This window comes from Stigmatopora argus, chromosome 1, assembly GCF_051989625.1.
Source record: "Stigmatopora argus isolate UIUO_Sarg chromosome 1, RoL_Sarg_1.0, whole genome shotgun sequence".
Lineage (NCBI taxonomy): Eukaryota > Metazoa > Chordata > Actinopteri > Syngnathiformes > Syngnathidae > Stigmatopora > Stigmatopora argus.
In genome coordinates, this window is record NC_135387.1 from 2,532,898 (window position 1) to 2,553,826 (window position 20,929).

General features: G+C 41.8%; 1 protein-coding gene across 9 annotated transcripts in view; it reads left to right on the forward strand.

Annotated features, from left to right (window-relative positions):
• The window catches only part of LOC144070738 (microphthalmia-associated transcription factor-like), a 68,877-nt gene that overhangs the window by 31,465 nt on the left and 16,483 nt on the right, over window positions 1-20,929 (forward strand). For 3 of the 9 annotated variants that reach the window (XM_077595185.1, XM_077595187.1, XM_077595196.1), the window contains one exon: window positions 86-317. In XM_077595185.1, the coding sequence (XP_077451311.1) occupies window positions 86-317 (232 nt within the window). Of the gene's footprint in view, window positions 1-85; window positions 318-651; window positions 768-8,248; window positions 8,352-8,421; window positions 8,600-8,632; window positions 8,852-20,929 lie in introns of those variants that run through there. The other 6 variants (XM_077595197.1, XM_077595199.1, XM_077595198.1 and 3 more) reach the window with 6 other exon arrangements.

The following is a 20,929-nucleotide window of genomic DNA, read 5'->3' on the forward strand; positions in this document are numbered from 1 at the left end:
TGACTTTGTGCTCTTTAGTTTACTTTTATAATCCGGCAATGCCTTTTTGACACCACCTGTCCCGTCTCAATCACCTGCTCCCTAGCCCGTTGGAGCAACACAACGCTTCCAAGCCTCCTCTCAGCTCCTCAGCCACAACGTCACGCATCCGTCTGCGACAGCAGCTGATGCGTGAACAGCTTCAGGAGCAGGAGCGACGGGAACAGCGAAAGCAGCATGAATCCCAGTACCAGCAAACTATAGCTACGCAGACCCCAGCCATCAATGTGAGCATCCCCGCTCTGGCCGCTGCACAGGTGCCCATGGAAGTACTGAAGGTAAGAAAGACTCCTTTTGGTTCTGGTGCATGATAGTACAGAATGACACAAACACAAAGTAGGATTATTCACTGTAATATTTCCATCTCTGGAATCAGCGTGTCAATGCAACAGTTTGAGTTGTATATTTATATACCGTATTGAGTGTGGTGTTTGGACAGTCAGACAATCATGGAATTACCATGAGTGTGCATTAAAAAAAAAACAGGAGTGAGTGAAATGTGTTAGAATGTGTATATGGGGATTATCTTTCCTGGGAGAATTCCTCTTTAATGCATGCTGTGCTTCCAGCCATTTGGATTTAGCCATCTTTAATCCTATTTGCTCAGCTACATTCACATCTTTTCATAGCTTTGATTCCCTGGCAGTGCAAGAGCCAGGAGAATCTTAAGTTTTTTTTTCCTTTATGAGTCGAGCATGTAAAGTTTGAAGGGGGCATTTTATTCTTTGGTAAGTTTTCTTTTTTTCCTTGGTGTCTTGCAATTATTGATAGCTGTGTGTTGTTGTTTGGATTGGAACTTAAATGTTTTTCCACATGATTGTAGCTATTTATTCATTAGTTTTATGTAGAATCAGTTGTTCTTTTTATTCATAATATATATAGTGTATTTGTATGTATTGGGAATACTATCCATGTTATTGCTGAGTGTTAGGGGTGTCAAACTTATATTACCGCAAACCACATTGTAGTTACCGTAGGAGGGTCATAATGTATAACAAATGGGGTACTAAGGGATTCTAATCCTATATTGATAGCGAAAGAATTGGTTAGAGAAATTATTTATCTAAAAATGCCCAAAATCCTATTTGTTGATCCTCTAAACTCCCTGGCTCCCATTTAAGGCAGTGAATGAGTGCATTTAATGTTTACCTGGATTATCATTATGTTGGTATGACATCTATCACTGTCAATAATAGGTAGTGAATTAGTAGCAAATATTCTTATTCATATTTTTCATTTGTCCTCAGTTTTAATTAATTTACATTTTTAAATGCACAAAATATAAGTGGGAAAGTTAGGAAAGTGTATACCGTATTTTCACGACTATATGGCGCATCGTATTTTTAGCCGCAGTGTCAGTAACGAGTGCTATTTCTGTATTTTAAACACACAAAGGACGCACCGTTTTTTTAGACGCATATATGTTATATATTATATATGAATATCTAACAGCAATAGCGCTGGCTTCCGGAAGCAGCCCCAGACTCTTTTTCCGGTTTCCGGTGCGCAGTGACTGCTGGGATTAATAGTTCTTGCACGCTACACCCACACGCTAAAAACATGTTTTTAAAAAGGCAATGGAAGGAAAACTGAGTTCGGTTGTACTTTATTTAGCCATTTTACAACTTACTCACGTCATCATCACACACAAATCCATTAAAGTCCTCATTTTCTGTGTCTGAATTGAACAATTGTCCAAACGAGTCATCGAAAACGCTGAGTTTTATACGTTCGTCCAGGCGGCCACAATCCATTCGCCAATAGTAGCTAGCTGGTAGCTAGCGTAACTTTTCCAACGGTGCTTTCCAAGCTTTGTCAAGCTGTATTGATGTCGATGTATATAGGCCACAATCCATTCGTAAATAGTAGCTAGCTGGTAGCTAGCGTAACTTTTCCAACAGTGCTTTCCATGCTTTGTCAAACTGTATTGATGTCGATGTATACAGGCCGCAATCCATTCGTAAATAGTAGCTAGTTGGTAGCTAGCGTAACTTTTCCAACAGTGCTTTCCATGCTTTGTCAAGCTGTATTGATGTCGATGTGTATAGGCCACAATCCATTCGTAAATAGTAGCTAGCTGGTAGCTAGCGTAACTTTTCCAACAGTGCTTTCCATGCTTTGTCAAGTTGTATTGATGTCGATGTATACAGGCCACAATCCATTGGGTGTATTGACAAAAGAACTACTACATATCCCAGCAGTCACTGTGCAGTACTTTGTCTACGGGAAAATAGTAGAGTCGGTGTACCCTATCAACTAATTCATTTTATTTTATCGTGATAACAATTTTAGTATTGGTCCTTATATAAAGCGCACTGGATTATTAGGCGCCCTGTCTATTTTGGAGAAAATTTAAGACTTTTATTACTATTTACAAATGATGTGGTTGGCTCCTCTATCTCACAGACATTGAATTTGACAACTCAGGTTTAGAGTCTTTCCAAAATAAGTTTTTTTTGTGCTAATCTTCCCAATTTTATGACTAAAACAGTCAAAACGATTTTAACTCATTACCAACCGTTGACGGCACTAGACATACAATCCATTTTTACTGGGAGGGAATGTGGTCAATGGCAACCTATGAGTTAAACATCTAGATTTATTATACTAATGTACTAATTGATATGGCACATGAATGTGACTGCTTGATCATATATAATCAAATGGACATACTGTATAGAAAATAGTACTCTTAATGTGCATTGATTATAAAACGCTGTTGTATAATCTCACTTGGGCCCCAAACTTTGGCAGCTGTTGAGTAATCTTTGTTAAACTAAATCCAATCACAGTACATTGAGAGAGTTCATGGTTACTTGCTCAGCCACACTTTCATCACCCCTGGATGTGTGTGTCATGGGCCAGCCATGGCGTTTTACTTTCAAGTACATTATATAGGAAGGAAACACTGGTCCCACTCATGCAGCATCAACCTAATCTGCAGAGAGCTTTAGGGCACCCCCTCCTCAAACCCTCACATTGTGTACAATATGCCACGTTGGGGTTATTTTTCTGGTTTGGCAAGAGCTTACTGACATTCTTCACTGACTGAAGTTGTCAAATGAAAAGGCCATTCCACCTTGGTGCTGTTGAGCTGGGTTAACCGACTCCCCCTTTTTGTGGCTAGATTAGTAGAGGGGTACCAGGCAGAGCTGTTGGATCTCAAAAAGTGCAAACATTAAGCTCAGATGAGTTTATCTAAAGACTGATTGGACCCTTAATTAACCAAGTGACCTATGACCTCCCGGGGTATAAGCAAGGGATCAGTTTAGGGATCAAGACAAAAGAGAGTACAGCATTGCCACACACCAAACACTAATTCAGTGAAGAATGCTCATAATTAGCCCATGCCGCTTTCATTCCACTGCATTTTTAAGATTTAAAATATCTTTGAAATGTTTGTAGGGTCGGCCCAGTGGCTGAGCGGTTAGCGCGTCGGTCTCATACTTCTGGGGTCCTGGGTTCAAATACAGGTCGGTCCACCTGCGAGGAGTTTGCCTGTTCTCCACGGGTCTGCGTGAGTCTCCTCCGGGTACTTCGGTTCCCTCCCACATTCCAAAGACATCCATGGTAGGCTGGTTGGACACTCTCAATTGCCCCTAGGTAATGAGTGTGATCATGAATGGTTGTCTGTCTCCTCATGCCCTATGATCTACTGGCCACTGATTCAGGGTGTCCCCCGCCTCGTGCCGGAAGTCAGTTGAGATGGGCTCCAGCACGCCCCACGAGGATGAAGCGGTTCAGAAAATGAATGAATGAATTTTTGTCGGATACATTACATAAAAGGCGAAATGATTTCTATATATTTTTTGTCCTTGGGATTTATGGTGCCACAAAAAGAACAAAGTCCTGTACATTTTCTCTTTGATTATACAGTGAGTAACCCATGACCCATATGCTGTACAAAGTATGGACAAATTACACAGTGACTTCTTGGTAGACTTCGAGAGCTGTAGTGCAGGCTGTAAATATCCAAGAGGTTGTGTACGCGTGTACGCGTGTATGCGTATATATGGATATGGATATGGTTATGGTTATGGTTATGGTTATGGTTATGGTTATGGATATGGATATGGATATGGCGGGCCGTCAGGGCCTTCAAGGCCTTCTCTGCTGGCCTAAGAAATATCTGAATCATATTATATTTTGTCCATCAATACTTATTATTCCAAATGGTCTGTTAGCTTTTTTTCATTGCTTTCCCCCCTGGTTGCACTGCTTCCAGATGTGTGTTTTCATATTGAAGCTTTTAACCAATCACATTTCAGCCATTATTTGTTGCCAGATCAGATCTGCCTCAAAGCCTGCACAATCAGTTCTGCGGGCTCTGCTGCATTAAACTAGACTGTTGCTTTTAACCAATCAGATTTCGAGTTGGCAACCCGACAATGCTTTTTCATACGCATTAGCATTTTGCTGGCTGGGACATGTCATTGCTTTCAGCAACTATGATTGGCTAGTAGGCGGGCCGCAGCCAGAGATCGCAAACTCCACCCACAATGGCCGACAGTGGCAAAAACAAATGGATTCTGTTGCAGATTTCTCTCACAAAGCTATTTTCCAGACAGACTTTTCCAGAAAAAAAATGGGCATTAAGAAAGGGCGGTCAACTCCGAAGCTAGCAAGCCTGTTACAGCCGGGAAAATGGTGTGTGCGCGCCACTTTCAGTGTGCTAACTTAGCTGCACCATCAAATATATTGTTGTGTTGATTTAAAGCCATTTTCAAAACGGACTATGCCGGAAATATGACAGGACAGGCTCGACTTTCATCATTAGCTTAGATGACGAATCAGATTTCGAGTTAGCAACACTACAATGCATTGTCGCAGGCGTATGGATACGTCATTGCCTTGTCGCAGGTGTAGGGATACGTCATCGCTTTCACCAACTATGATTGGCTAGTGATTAGCCAGAGCTACCAATATATCTGGAGAGAGCTGCACAAGCAAATATATTGTTGTGTTGATTTAAAGCCATTTTCAAGACGGACTATGCCAGAAATACGACAGGACAGGCTGGACTTCCAGCATTAGCTTCGATGGCGATAGAAAAAAAGGAAGAAAGAAAGGAGGATGGATATTGTGTACAGTTAAAAAGAATTTTTGGTGAGTATAATATGGCTTTATTCCTAAATAATATTTCAATTGTGGGCCCGGTTCTGATATCTGAAAAGCTACAGTGTTTGTATTTAAGCTCCAGTGTTTGTATTTAATCACAAAATGCTGCTAGGAAGTGGATTTTACCCCATTTTACCCCAGTTTAATTTTGGGCGTTTCGCCATTGACGTCCATCGCTGTCTTTTCCCGGGAAAAATAACCTCCCTGGCCTGGTTGTAATGTCTCAAAAGCTCCAGTATTTGTATTCAATCAATAAATGATGCTAGGAAGTGGATTTTACCTAATTTTAGTGCATTTTTTGTCATTTCACGTATGGACGTATCGACGTTCATCGCTGTCTTTTTAGCGGGGAAATGATACTCCGGGCCCGGTTCTGATGTCTAAAAAGCTCCAGTATTTGTATGTAATCAATAAATGCTGTTTCCGGCTGGATTTTATCCCATTTTCGGGCAATGTTTGCCCGTACGCCATTGACGTTCATCGCTGTGTTTTCCCGGGCAAATCACCCCTGGCCTGGTTTTAATGTCTGAAAAGTTTCAGTATTTGTATTTAATCATGAAATGCTGCTAGAAAGTGGATTTTACCCCATTTTTGTGCATTAATTTATTGATTATTTGTATGTGTCGCAGCTGTAGCTCCAGTAGCGGTTTTATAGCCATAAAATAGTTTTTGAGGGTTGGATTGATACGTTGAAGGCGCTACCAGAAAATGAACCGACCGCCACTGGGATATGGATATGGATATAGTATATGGATATGGATACCGTATTTTCACGACTATACGGCGCATCGTATTTTTAGCCGCACTGTCAGTAACGAGTGCTATTTTTTTATTTTACACACAAAGGACGCACCGTTTTTATAGACGCAGCCAGGCATGGCAAAACATACACCAGCTTAAACATACACGCTACACCCACACGCTAAAAACACGTCTTTAAAAAGGCAACGGAAGCAAAACTGAGTTCGTTTGTACTTTATTTAGCCATTTCACAATGTACTCACGTCATCATCACCCACAAATCCATCAAAGTCCTCATTTTCTGTGTCCGAATTGAACAATTGTCCAAATGAGTCATTGAAAACGCTGAGTTTTATACGTTCGGCCAGGCAGCCACAATCCATTCGCAAATAGTAGCTAGCTAGTAGCTAGCGTAACTATTCCAACGCTGGCTTCCATGCTTCGTAAAGCTGTGTTGATGTCGATGTCCAGGCGGCCACAATCCATTCGCAAATAGTAGCTAGCTAGTAGCTAGCGTAACTATTCCAATGCTGCCTTCCATGCTTCGTAAAGCTGTGTTGATGTCGATGTCCAGGCGGCCACAATCCATTCGCAAATAGTAGCTAGCTAGTAGCTATCGTAACTATTCCAACGCTGCCTTCCATGCTTCGTAAAGCTGTGTTGATGTCGATGTCCAGGCAGCCACAATCCATTCGCAAATAGTAGCTAGCTAGTAGCTAGCGTAACTATTCCAACGCTGCCTTCCATGCTTCGTAAAGCTGTGTTGATGTCGATGTCCAGGTGGCCACAATCCATTCACAAATAGTAGCTAGCTAGTAGCGAGCGTAACTATTCCAACGCTGCCTTCCATGCTTCGTAAAGCTGTGTTGAAGTCGATGTCCAGGCCACAATCCATTGGGTGTATTGACAAAAGAACTATACAGACGCTCCCCTACTTACGAACGAGTTAGGTTCCGAGCGATTGTTCATAAGTTGAATTTGTTCGTAAGTTGATTCAGTGCTATATTTTGTATTATAATTTATGTTTAAGGCCTATATAAGTATATTGAAGGTTTATATAAGTGCATTTGTATGTTTAAGGCTTGTATAAGTAACCTGCATTGGTTTGTACTGAAAAAAACATTTAACGAACGATCGTCGAACATTTCAAGTTGTATGCCCGTGCTACGCTCACCATTTTCACACCCGCATCAAGCTTCTTTTTTATTGCCACTTTCGTTTCAAATGAAATGGCTTGCCTCGTCCTTGCACTACCACCCTCACTAGAAGCCTTTCGCTTTTCACCAACCGTATTGAATAATGGTTGCACGAGATATTTAATGATAAAAATGTTCTTTGCGCACTGGAGATACGTTCACGCACTTACGCACTGCAACGAACTGGGCAGAGGAAGGTGGATGCTGGGTGAGCTCTCACAGCGCCAGGCGTCGGTATTAACGGCGGAAAGAAGCACTACAAGAAGTAGCCCAAAGAAGCCAGGCTGACGGAACAAAGAAAGTTGTAAAAACATTAAAGTAAAAAGTATAAAGTACAACGTAAAGTAAAGAGGAATGTATTAAGAAATATTAAAATGTAATTTAAAAAAAGATAGAAGGGCTGTAAAACACGAAAAACAAGAATATACAGAGCTACTGTCACTGGCTTCCGCGTGACGGCACCATCTTGGTGGAAAAAAAAAAGTAAACAAAAAAAAAAACCTATGCGCAGACATGTTCGTATGTACCGTTGTTCGTAACTCGAATGTTCGTCAGTAGGGGAGCGTCTGTATATCCCAGCAGTCACTGCGCAGTACTTTTTCTATGGGGAAAATAGTAGATTTGGGGGCTGTAGAGGATGGTGTACCCTATCGACTGATTTATTTTATCGTGATAACAATTTTAGTATTGGTCCATATATAAAGCGCACTGGATTATAAGGCGTCCTGTCTATTTTGGAGAAAATGTAAGACTTTTATGTGCGCCTTATAGTCGTGAAAAAAAAAAATATATATAAATGTGTCTACGTACGTACACACATACACACATAGACATATATAATATATATGTATATATACGGGCATCCGTCCCCACCATCAGAGCCAACTCACCACCATGTGGTGATCGGTTGACAGCTCCGCTCCTCTCTTTACCCGAGTGTCCAAGAATTGCGGGTGCAGGTCCAATGACATGACCACAAAGTCGATCACCGAACTGCGGCTTAGCGTGTCTGGTGCCAAGTGCACATATGGACACCCTTATGCTTGAACATGGTTTTCATTATTGTCATTCAATGACAAGCGCAGAAATCCAACAATAGAACACCACTCGGGTTTCAATCAGGGGGGGCGTTCTCACCAATCATTCCCCTCCAGGTCTTTCTGTCATCGCCCACGTGAGCATTGAAGTCCCCCAGCAGAACGAGGGAGTCCCCCGAAGGAGTACTCTCCAGCACCTCCTCCAAGGACTCCAAATAGGGTGGGTACTCTGAACTGCTGTTTGGTGTATCTGCACAAACAACAGTTAGGTCACGTCCCCCCACCTGAAGACGGAGGGATGCTACCCTCTCGTCCACCGGTGTAAACCCCAACATACAGGCTCCGAGCCGGGGGCCAACAAGTAGGCCCACACCCACTCGGCGCCTCTCACCGTGAGCAACCCCAGAGTGTAAGAGTGTCCAACCCCCCTCGAGAGGAGTGGTACCGGAACCCAAGCTGTGCGTAGAGGTAAGCCAGAATTTCTTAACCTCACGCACTAGCTCAGGCTCTTTCCCAACCAGACAGTTGACATTGCACATCCCAAGAGCCATTTCGTCTTCATAGTACTTTTCAGAAATCGCAAGAAATTTACGATCTCACCTGAAGATTCCATTGATGATCCAATGCCTCTTCAATCTGACAAGGAGAACTTGGACTAAAACTCCCAATAACCTTTTTTTCTTTATTATTTAAATCAAGTGAAGAGGACATATTTTAACTGTGAGTACAGTACTTAAAGCATTTACAATTTTTTATATCCAGATTATATTGGTTATTGGATAACTTTATTCATCCCGTACCCGGGAAATTTCGTTGTCACAGTAGCAAGAGGGTGAGGATGCAGGAATAGGAAAGGCATTTTAGACATAAATAGATAGGTAATAGGTATTAATTAGATATTAATACATTAGTCTTTTCATGTGCTTATAGCTGTAATCTTTAATCATTATAAATCGTGATTTATGGATGGATGTGTGGGTATGTTAGGATTCCTTCGCTTCGTTTGTCCAAACCGTGCATCGTAGAGTTGATTTTTTTATGGTAGCCAGAAACGGCTGTCAGATCCTAATCGAGGATTGAATTTATTCACCTTCTCTAAGTGTGTAAAATCAATCTTTTATTTGTTAACGCTGAAAAAAGAGTTGATGTATGAATCACTTTTACATGATGTCTCTTTAACGCACCGCGTGGCTGATTGGTTGTAAGGTAGGATGCGTTTCCATATCATTTACAAACGTCATTTTCGGAAGAATTTCAGACAGCGAGTTTCCGGGTGCTCCCCGAAACACTTTTTTTTCTGTCGTGACGGGACGAGTCGGCGATACACGATGGTGCTGGCTGCGCTGACCCAATTTAGTTGTAAGGTAGGACGCCTTTCTACATCATTTACAAATGTCCTTTTCGGAAGAATTTCCGCCAATGAGTTTTCAGGTGCACACCCACACATCCATCCATATATCACGCTTTATAAGGATTATAGAATAGATGAAGCATGATTTATGGATGGGTGGATGTTTTATGTTAACATTCTCATGCTACGTTTGTCCAAAACGTCCATCGTAGAGAGTTGGAATTTTTTATGGTGGCCAGAAATGACTGTCTGACCCTAATAGACGAGTGATTGAAATACAAGATTTGAGAATTGACTCGCAGCGTGAAAGAAATATTTCTGTGTCACTTCCTTGCGGACCGTGTCACAGTGTTTATAAAAGTACCGTATTTGCCCAGATATAAGACAGTGTTGTTTGCATTGAAATGACACTGAAAAAGTGTTGGTCGTCTTAAATTCAGGGTGTAAACATTATACCCATTCACAATGCTAGATGAGGCCAGATATCTTTAAAGCAAATTGATTGGATCGGATTGGATAACTTTATTCATCCCGTATTCGGGAAATTTCATTGTCACAGTAGCAAGAGGGTGAGAATGCATTTTAGACATAAATAGATAGAAAGAACCCAAGCCACGCGACAAGAGGGGCCGAGTCGCAAAGGCTGCAGAACAACAAAGCAAAAAGCACAAAGTACAAAGCAAAGTATATGGGATCATTAAGAATCATTAAATCAAATCATTAAGACAGAAAAGCAGCAAAACCACAAAACGAGCAAGAGCGGACGGAGCTACCGCTACCGGCTGCCACTTGAACGGCACCATCTTGGTTGCAGTAGCAAAAACGGATACAGACTCAAGAAAAAGACGTTGTTGAGTTGGATAAAACTGCAACCACACACAGGAAGTCTTCCACAAGATGGGGAACTTCTGCATACTGTGACCGAGGTTGAAAATATGCAGAGTCACTCTTCTAAGCTTATCCGCACAGTTCCTCAGTAGTCTGGAGCTTAAAAATCAACAGTAGCAGAGTAGAACCCCTCGACTCAATTTCCGGCCTGGTAAGCGCCGACAGCTCTTTCATCTTATCCCATAATGGAATGGTTGGTCTAAAGTGTCGCTCGCTTCTTCTCCCGGCACTTTTGTCCAGCTCCGAATTTCCAGCGGCATGGAGGTGTTGCTCCTTCTACTGTGTATTGTTCACAGCTAGTCCCATGTGTATAACAGCATAGGCATGGCTGAATGGTTCCAAAAAAGAAGTAGCAGAAAGAAGCCAGGCTAACAGAACAAAGAAAGTTGTAAAAACATTAAAGTAAAAAGGTTGAATAAAAATAGGTTCAGCAATAGGCATTCCCAAATGCACGAACAAATAAAGAGACAATACCTCATCTCTGTAGGCCGACTCATCCCCTCCTGAGATGAGTCCGACCACAGTGGTGTCGTCAGCGAATTTGATGATGGCGTTAGACTGGTGGGTGGGTATACAGTCGTATGTGTACAGGGAGTACAGAAGAGGACTCAGTACACAGCCTTGAGGGGAGCCAGTGCTCAGTGTAATGGAGGAAGAGAGGTGGGGACCAAGTCTAACAGTCTGTGGTCGGTTGGTCAAGAAGTTCTTTATCCAGCAGCAAGATTGAAGAGGATAGTCCAAGGTGGGAGAGTTTGTAAGTCAGAATGTCCGGTTTTATGGTGTTGAAGGCTGAGCTATAGTCAATGAAGAGCATCCTCACATAGTTCCCATGGTGTTCCAGGTGGCTCAGTGCTGTATGAAGAGCAATGGCAATAGCATCCTCAGTGGACCTGGTTTGCTCTATAAGCAAACTGGTGAGGGTCAATTGAGGGAGGGATTGTATTCCTGATATGGCGGGCTACCAACTTTTCAAAGCACTTCATGATCACAGGTGTGAGTGCAACAGGCCTATAATCATTCATGCTGTCGATGGTTGGCTTTTTGGGGACAGGGATAATGGTGGCAGATTTCAGAGAAGGATGGAATGATGGATTGTTGCAGGGAACAATTGAAAATTTTTGTGAAGACTCCAGTCAGCTGGTCAGCACAGGCTTTGAGCACCTTCCCAGGTACTCCGTCTGGGCCAGCAGACTTCCTGGTGTTCACAGACCGCATTACCAGTCTCACTTCCTGTTCCCGGAACGTCAGTGTATTGCTGCAGGGTGGTGGTGGGGGTGTTGAGACTGGGTCTGATTTGTCAGTCTCAAAGCGGGCAAAGAAACGGTTCAATTCCTCCGCTAGTGAGGCATCTGCGTTAACAGACATATTATTGTTATTGTAGTTGGCTTAGTGTTTCATATCTTCTCACGTCAAACTATTACTAGATATCAGTGGCGGGCCGTCAGGGCCTTCAAGGCCTTCTCTGCTGGCCTAAGAAATATCTGAATCATATTATATTTTGTCCATCAATACTTATTATTCCAAATGGTCTGTTAGCTTCCTTTCATTGCTTTTCCCCCTGGTTGCACTGCTTCCAGATGTGTGTTTTCATATTGAAGCATTTAACCAATCACATTTCAGCCATTATTTGTTGCCAGATCAGATCTGCCTCAAAGCCTTCAGAATCAGTTCTGCGGGCTCTGCTGCATTAAACTAGACTGTTGCTTTTAACCAATCAGATTTCGAGTTGGCAACCCCACAATGCTTTTTCATACACATTAGCATTTTGCTGGCTGGGATACGTCATTGCTTTCACCAACTATGATTGGCTAGTAGGCGGGCCAAAGCAGTACCCGAGGCAGCCAGAGATCGCAAACTCCACCCACAATGGCCGACAGAAGCAAAAACAAATGGATTCTATTGAAGATTTGTTCACAAAGCTATTTTCCAGACTGACTTTTCCAGAAAAAAATGGACATCATTAAGAAAGGGCGGTCAACTCCAAAGCTAGCAAGCCTGTTACAGCCGGGAAAATGGTGTGTGCGGCACTTTCAGTGCGCTAACTTAGCTGCACCAGCAAATAGTATATTGTTGTGTTGATTTAAAGCCATTTTCAAAACGGACTATGCCGGAAATATGACAGGACAGGCTCGACTTTCATCATTAGCTTCGATGGCGATAGGAAAGAAGGAAGAAAAGAAAGGAGGATGGATATTGTGTACAGTTAAAAAGAATTTTTGCTGAGTATAATATGGCTATATTCCTAAATAATATTTCAATTGTGGGCCCGGTTCTGATATCTGAAAAGCTCCAGTGTTTGTATTTAAGCTCCAGTGTTTGTATTTAATCACTAAATGCTGCTAGGATGTGGATTTTACCCCAGTTTAATTTTTGCCGTTTCTCCATTGACGTCCATCGCTGTCTTTTCCCGAGGAAATCACCCCCCTGGCCTGGTTGTAATGTCTCAAAAGCTCCAGTTTTTGTATTCAATCAATAAATGCTGCTAGGAAGTGCATTTTTTGTCATTTCACGTATGGACGTATTGACGTTCATTGCTGTCTTTTTACCGGGGAAATGATACTCCGGGCCCGGTTCTGATGTCTAAAAATCTCCAGTATTTGTATTTAATCAATAAATGCTGTTTTCGGCTGGATTTTACCCCATTTTCGGGCAATGTTTGCCCGTACGACATTAGCTGCAGTAGAAGTTTTATAGCCATAAAATAGTTTTTGAAGATTGGATTGATACATTGAAGCTGCTACAAGAAAATGCACCGACCGCCACTGCTAGATATTAAGAAGATAGCAGTTAGCCGAAGATACCCCTCACAATGCCGATGAGAAAAGTTGAATATGAAAACAGAGCCTTTAATAACCGATGGGAGGCTGAGTATATGTTTACTGACAGATAGTGACAATAAAAGCAATCAATTCAATTCAATTGCCGGTAAACCTGTGTCTCATTTATGGAGTCAATGTGGCTGTAATTAAAGAATTCAATCTAAGACGGCACTTTGAGACAAAACATAAGGATAACCTAAATACCTGGATGCAGAGCAGGAGAAACAGAAAGCAGAGGAGTTAAAGAAAAATCTGACATTCCAGGAGACGTTTTTTACCCGTGCAAAATCACGAAGTGAAGCTGCTGTGAAAGCAAGTTTAATCGTGGCACAGGAGATTGCCAAATCAGCCCGGCCATTTACGGAGGGATAATTTCTGAAGAGCTGCATGATCAAGATGTTCGACGTCTTATGTCCAGACAAAAAGCGGATGCTGGTAAATATAAGCCTGAGTAGAAATACAGTAATCCCTCGAATATCGCGGCTTCACTACATCACAGATTTTTTTCTGGGGGAGTTTATTTTATTTTTTTTATTATTATTTTTTGTAAGTTCATAAAAATGAAAATCCACGCTAAAACTCGCAACCAGAATCCACGATAATTGAGGGATTACTGTATGGTTACTGATCGAATTTGTGAGATGGTCACTGATTTAAGAGTACAGTTGAGGGAAAGAAGCAATGACTTCATGCCTACTCTCTTTGCTGTGGATGAAAGTACTGACATGACTGATACTGCACAACTGGCCATCTTCATCCATGGAGTGAATTTCAATTTGCGCATAATGGACATTAAATCGATCCACGGGACGAATGGAAAATACATTTTTGAAAATGTATGTCAAAGTGTAACCGACATGAAACTGCCCTGGGACAAACTTTTTGGACTTACAACTGATAAAGCACAAGCTATGTCCAGTGAAAAAAGTGGACTATTGGGAAGGATGCGAGTGAAGATGCAGGGAGAACTGTACTGGTTAGTTAACAGCATATCACTGCATCATACACCAGGAAGCACTATGTTGCAAAGTCCTGAAGATGGACCATGTAATAAAACGCAAACCGTAAACTTTATCCAAGCTAAAGGGTTAAATCACCGGCAGTTTCGGTCCTTTATGCAGCAGATAGATTAAGAGTTTGCCGACATTCCTTATCATACAGAGGTGTGTTGGCTAAGTCGCGGGAAAGTTTTTGAGCTCAGCAAGGAAATCTGTAAGTTCATGGACAGTAAAGGAAAAGACTACACCGTTATGAGGGACGAAATGGAAGTGCGAGTTGGCGTTTCTGGCTGACATAACAGCTTATCTTAACGCCTTAAATCTGCAGTCACAGCAATCTGCAGTGACCGCATGATCACTGGCATCTATGACGTGAAGGCATTTCAAGTGAAGCTGCTTTTATGGGAGACACAAATGCAACCGTGCAACTTGTCTCACTTTCCCTGTTGCCAAGCAATGCTGAACCAAGTCAGTACAACTGTGTTCCCCAAAACGTACTTTGCAGACAAACTCAGCACACTGCACTGAGTTTGCACGGCGCTTTAGAGACTTTGAAGCACAAAAAAGAATTTTGAGTTGCTCTGCAACCCATTTGTTGTCGATGTTGAAACTGCACATGGGCAGATTCAGATGGAACTGACAGCAGTGGTGGGCAAACGATTCCACAATGGGCCGCAGTGGGTGCGTTTTTTCTTTCCAATCCATGATAGAAAACCTTTCCACTAATCTGGTACCTTAGAAGTGCAATCAGTGGACTGCATCCAGATGCTTCTTGTTTCAGCACAAACCTCATTGGTTAAACAGTCTGTGTTGGATGGGTTGGAACAAAAATTTGCACCCACAGCAGCCCTCAAGGAGCTACAGTGATCCCTCAAATATTGTGGTTAATGTAGACCAGACATGGCCGCAATAAAAAAAACACAAAGTAGGGTCACCCCTATTATAACTACCGTACTTACTCGCATATAAGCCGCATGCACGTATAATTCGCACCCTTAAAATTTCCTTAAAATTGTTGAATTTTACAATTTCTCTCGTATAAGCTGCCCCCTGATTCACAATTTTCACCTCCATATTTATGGTTTGAATAGGGAGTACAAATGTGTTACTTTGAAGGGATAATCTTAAGAAAAACCATCACACATGGTATTTCTGAGCAAAAGCATATTTTAGGGTCAATATCATAAGTTATATGCCTGTCTTTGTAAATGCAAAATATAAAATTATTTAATTTGGAAAAAATAAATACCGTATTTACTCGCATATAAGCCGCACCCTGAAAATTGCCTTGAAACTTGTGAATTTTACAATTTCTCACGTATAAGCCGCCCCCTGGTTCCCAATTTTCACCTCCATATTCATGGTTTTAATAGGGAGTACAAATGTGTTACTTTGAAGGGATAATCTTAAGAAAAACCATCACACGTGGTATTTCTAAGCAAAAGCATATTATTAGGGTCAATATCATAAGTTATATGCCTGTCTTTGTAAATGCAAAATATAAAATTATTCAATTTCGAAAGTTTCCTCCCGCATTCCAATAACATACACGGTAGGCTGATTGGACAGTCTAAATTGCCCCTAGGTATGGGTGCGGGTGTGCATGGTTGTCTGTCTCCTTGTGCCCTGCGATCGGCTGGCCACCGATTCAGGGTGTCCCCCGCCTCTGGCCCGGAGACAGCTGGGATTGGCTCCAGCACTTCCCGTTTATTTTTTCTGTATTTTGAAATAAATGAAAGTATCAGCCGAATTCGCTTGCGTCGTGACATCACGCGCCGGCTCAACGGCACCATTTTGTCGTGACGTCATCGTGTCACGGCGCCATCAATTTGCAGTTTTTTTGCATGTCGTGTTTTTATGCGCATATAAACCGTATCCTCAATTCAGTCATCATTTTTTGGTCCGACAAAATCAGCTTAGATGCGAGTAAATACAGTCCTTTTTTAATGTAAGTGCTGAGTCCTAGTAGCAAGCAGAAGACAGGGGAGTGGCTTCCACTTGCGAGTTTCAGCGTGGATTTTCACATTTTTATGAACTTTAATTTTTTTAAATAATTAATAGCAGAAAAAATCATGAAGACGTGAATTCGCGATAAGTGAAGTCGCGATCGTCGAGGAATGAATGTATAGTGTAATGGGACACTGAAAGCAAAGTACGAGACTGCAGGACCCGCACAGTTCATTCACTCCATCCCTGCAACAATGCCCCAAGCTCCGTCTTTATGCGGCTCGAACCTTGTGCATGTTTGGGAACACGTATCTATGCGAGAAGCTCTTCTCAGTGATGAAGATTAACAAAACAGCACACAGAATTCGTTTCACTGATGAGTACCGGCAGTCCATCCTGAGAATCTCCACAACACAGGACTTCACACCAAACATAAACCAATTTGTTGCCAAATAAAGATGCAAGGTGTCTGGCGGGTGTCAGAGCATGCGTGTGCGGTCGATTGGCCGCCGGTCTTTTGGTCGCGGTCTTTTGGTCGCGGTCTTTTGGTCGCGGTCTTTTGGTCGCGGTCATTTGGTCGCGGTCTTTTGGTCGCCCGGACCGCGACAACGGGCGACCAAAAGACCGGCGACCAAAAGACCGACGACCAAAAGACCGGCGACAAAACAAGGTAAAACAACATGGTCTATGCATCAATAAAAGCCAACAATGGCCATGAGCAGTTTCACTGAGCCGACGTGTGAGTGTATAAGAGTTTGTATGTACGTGAGTTGTCCCCTTAGGAAGGTACGTCCGTCAGGGATTTAACAAGTTCTCCAACAAAAAACAATAAAAGTCCGGGAAATTTGGAGCTTTTCTTTAGCCTAATAATTAATAGGGCATTAAGTATGACTAAATAATAATTTAAAAAAACAGTTTGTATTTAGGGAATTTGAGCAACGATTTAAATGGTAATTATCAATAACCTTCCGGGCAACCAAAAGACCGGCGACCAAAAGACCGGCGACCAAAAGACCGGCGACCAAAAGACCGGCGACCAAAAGATCGGCGACCAATCAACCGTGTACCAGAGCATGTATGATCGTATGATATATGATGAGAGCAAAGAAATGAATACCTAATGTGATTTGTTATTGCTGAAAAGCACAGATTTTATGTATATTTCAAGGTTTTGTAGTATGTTGATATTTCTAACTTGTATAATTTTTACTGGAGATAATTTTAAGGAAAATCTTTTGGGATATATGTTTAGATAAGTTTATTTTTTTATATACATTGACATAGGAGCAAAGGAATTTGAATGTTATTTTAATGTTAAGTTGTTTAAGTTAAGTTCTGAGTTGTATAAATTAACAAGATATTTTTATGGAGAGCAAAATATTACATATTCCGTAAAACCTCTATTTGAACGGCATGCCGTTCTATTTTTCAAACTTTCCCCGTAGTGCCGTTCAATTAGAGATGCCGTTCAATTAGAGATGCCGTTCAATTAGAGGGTGCCGCTCTATTTTTCGACTAGCTGGTCAGAATTTTGAGAAGATGCTGTACATTTTATGGATGAAAAGAGAAACCAGGTAACATATGCATATTTATTTAACAAAAGGCACAAATACAAGGTGATTACTGGTAAGTAATTACGAATTCACTGGTGAAAATCAAGTGACACATCGCTGTTGTAGCTGTCTGACCTGAAACAATAGATCTGGCAATCCTCCGAGCCGTCGAGAGCGTTGGTCAGTTCGCATCCCTTGAACGACTGGATGATTAGATCCTTCGGGAAGCTGATCCGAAGCATCGACAATCCATTTCAAATAAACATCCATCGATGGGGGTCGCATGTTGCCAGCTTTGGTGTAGCTCTTCTCGTTGGCAAAATCCAGTTCTCGTAGAACTGTCAGACTTTGGCCTTGAATCGGGTGTTCCAGTAGACGTCGGGGGCCTGTAAAAAAATTGGTGCAGCCTCCTGGAATCACGGCCACATCAATCTGGAGCTTCTTTAATTGCTTCTTGGTGGCATCGCTAATGTGACAACGGAATGAATCCCAGGCAAGAAGGCGCTTGCCAAACATAGAAGAACCGATGATCTTCTGCAGAAACTCAGAAGTCAGATCGTCATTGAAGAGGAGCGGCTGGCCCAACAAAGATGGAGCGTATTCTTGAACTTGGTGACAATCTCCTTAATTGGTCGCTTGTTCTTGAGTAGGACGTACGGTCGGCATTTAAATCCGTCGGATCGAGCGGTCAGCATGACACGGTCAGCATGACAGTAACGCGTAACTTGTCATGACCACCAGTCTTCATGGGGACCTCTCGGACTCCCTTATTCTCAACGGTAAGACTGCCCGAGTAATCCATGTAAACGGCCGTCTCGTCAGCAGCAAAAATATATGTATAGTTGGAGGTGTGGCGGCTCTGTTCCACGAACAATAAGTAATTCACGATCTTCTCAGCGTACTCCTCCGGCTCTTTCTGACAAGTAGTCGTCGGGCGGCGTGAGACCAAATTGTGGCGAAGCAAAAACTTTTCCAACCAGCCATTACTCGCCTTGAAATTTCCGTCGGTCGAAAAAGTGAGCGCATCTTTCTGGATTAGTGTGCGGCTGACGCGGAGCTTCTTCTGAAGTTACTGACGAACCCAGTTGATGAGCCTCTCGTCGAAAGCCTTGTCCTTCAAAGGGCGTCCGGCTCCTTGGAGTCGCTTGGTTGATGAAATTGAAGACGAAGATGCCTTCAACAGAGCCTCGAGCTGTGCTTACTTTTCCGTCCAATGTTGGAGGCATGCACGAGGAACCCTCTTGTCTTTTCAGCCTTTGATTTATTGTATATCTTGGCGTACGCAACAGCTTCCAGTTTAAAGTGTATGTCGTAGTTCTTCCGCTTCAAAGGGGGTGCATCCTGATATTCGGAACCGCTTGACATGATTGCCAAATTTTTATGTTCTTATCGAGCTCTGCAGAAGTTTAAAATACCCGGTAATTTTACAAGCATGACGTGTTACCATAAAACCTCTATTTCACCGGCATGCTGCTCTATTTTTCAATCTGTGTCCTGTAGTGACGTTCAAATAAAGGTGCCGCTCGAATAGAGGTTTTACGGTAAGTTATTTAAGGTTCAAGTATTCCTGTCTGTTTTTATTCATATAAAAACCGCCGGACGTCCAGCTGCCATTGACGGCGGTAGACGTCCGATTCATGTTGACTGCTGCGTTATATATCCACTTGATGGAGCTCTAATAACAGAAATAGCATCTGCACCTCAGTCAACATGAATCAGACGTCTACCGCTGTCAATGGCAGCTTATTGATAGTGTGTTTAATTTGGGACAATAATAGTATAAAAGAGGCAAGTTTGTCTATACCAGGGGTGGACAAACTTTTTGACTTGCAGGCCAGAATGGATACTAAAATTTGACAGCATTTGGACACGCAATGTAATTTATCAAACCTGGGGTATGAAATGTGAGAAAAAAGACACAATTGAAGGTGAAAATTTATTTTCAAATTTACTTTCAACATTAAGAACATATTATTATTCAACGAAGGTGAAAATTTATTTTCAAATTTACTTTCAACATTAAGAACATATTATTCAACGAAGGTGAACATTTATTTTCAAATTTACTTTCAACATTAAGAACATATTATTATTCAACGAAAGAAAGCAGTCTTTAAATTGAGAGTGATGAGCGGTATTGCAGGGCAAAGGGAAATGAATGAGGTCATTGATTTTTACTATAATTTGGACAACGTCGGCGGGCCGGATTAAAAGGTACGACTGTATTCAACATCATACCCACAAGATAGTTATTATTTACTCTGTTAGATGGCGAATTAGAACGAATGTTTTTCCATTCCAATATCCTTTTTTAGTGTTTTTTTTTCAGAGGGTGGGAACGAATTAACTGTATTTAATTCATTTCTATGGGAAAAGTTGATTTGAGATACGAGTAAATCGACATAAGGAGCTCGGTCCCGGAACGCATTAAGCTCGCATCTCAAGGTATTACTGTATAGTGGTACCTCGAGATACAAGCTTAATGCATTCCGGGACTGAGCTCGTATGTCAATTTACTCGTAACTCAAATGAACGTTTCCCACAGAAATAAACTAAAAACAAATTAATTCGTTCTAACCCTCTGAAAAAACACCAAAAACAGGATATTGGATTGGAAAAACATTTTAATTTTTTCTAATTCGCCATCTATTAACAAAGTAACAAATAAATTGTGGTTGAATTGTACTAAAATTTGTTTAACAGTATTGCATGGAGGGGAGAGAGAGAGGGACAGAGTGGGGGGGGGACTTTTTGAACTGCAATGCGCTCGTAACATAACAAACAAATTTAAATGAACTTGGATTACAATGCAGACACTCAAAAATAAGTTTAATCTAACCTTACACTAAACTTAATTCTAATCTTGTTTTACATTTTTATACCTTTTTTCTCCCGGGTTGGCTCTATTTGCCACGCCTCCACCCTGACTTTCTGATGCAACCTATCGAGGGTTGTTTGCTTTTGCATCCCCTGTGACCCTAATTAGGATAAAGCAGTTCAGAAAATGAGATGAGATGTTTAGTCAGGCGAGTACAGTAATCCTGCGAATTTCGCGGACAATGGACCCATGGCCACATGAAGACAAAGGACTTGGACTAAAACTCCCATTTACCTCTTTCTGTTGGATTTATATCAAGCGGAGAGGAACTATTTTCAATGTAAGCACATTATTTAATGTACCGTATTTTCACACCTATAAAACGCACCGTGTGATAGGGCGCAGTCTCATTTGCGGGTATATT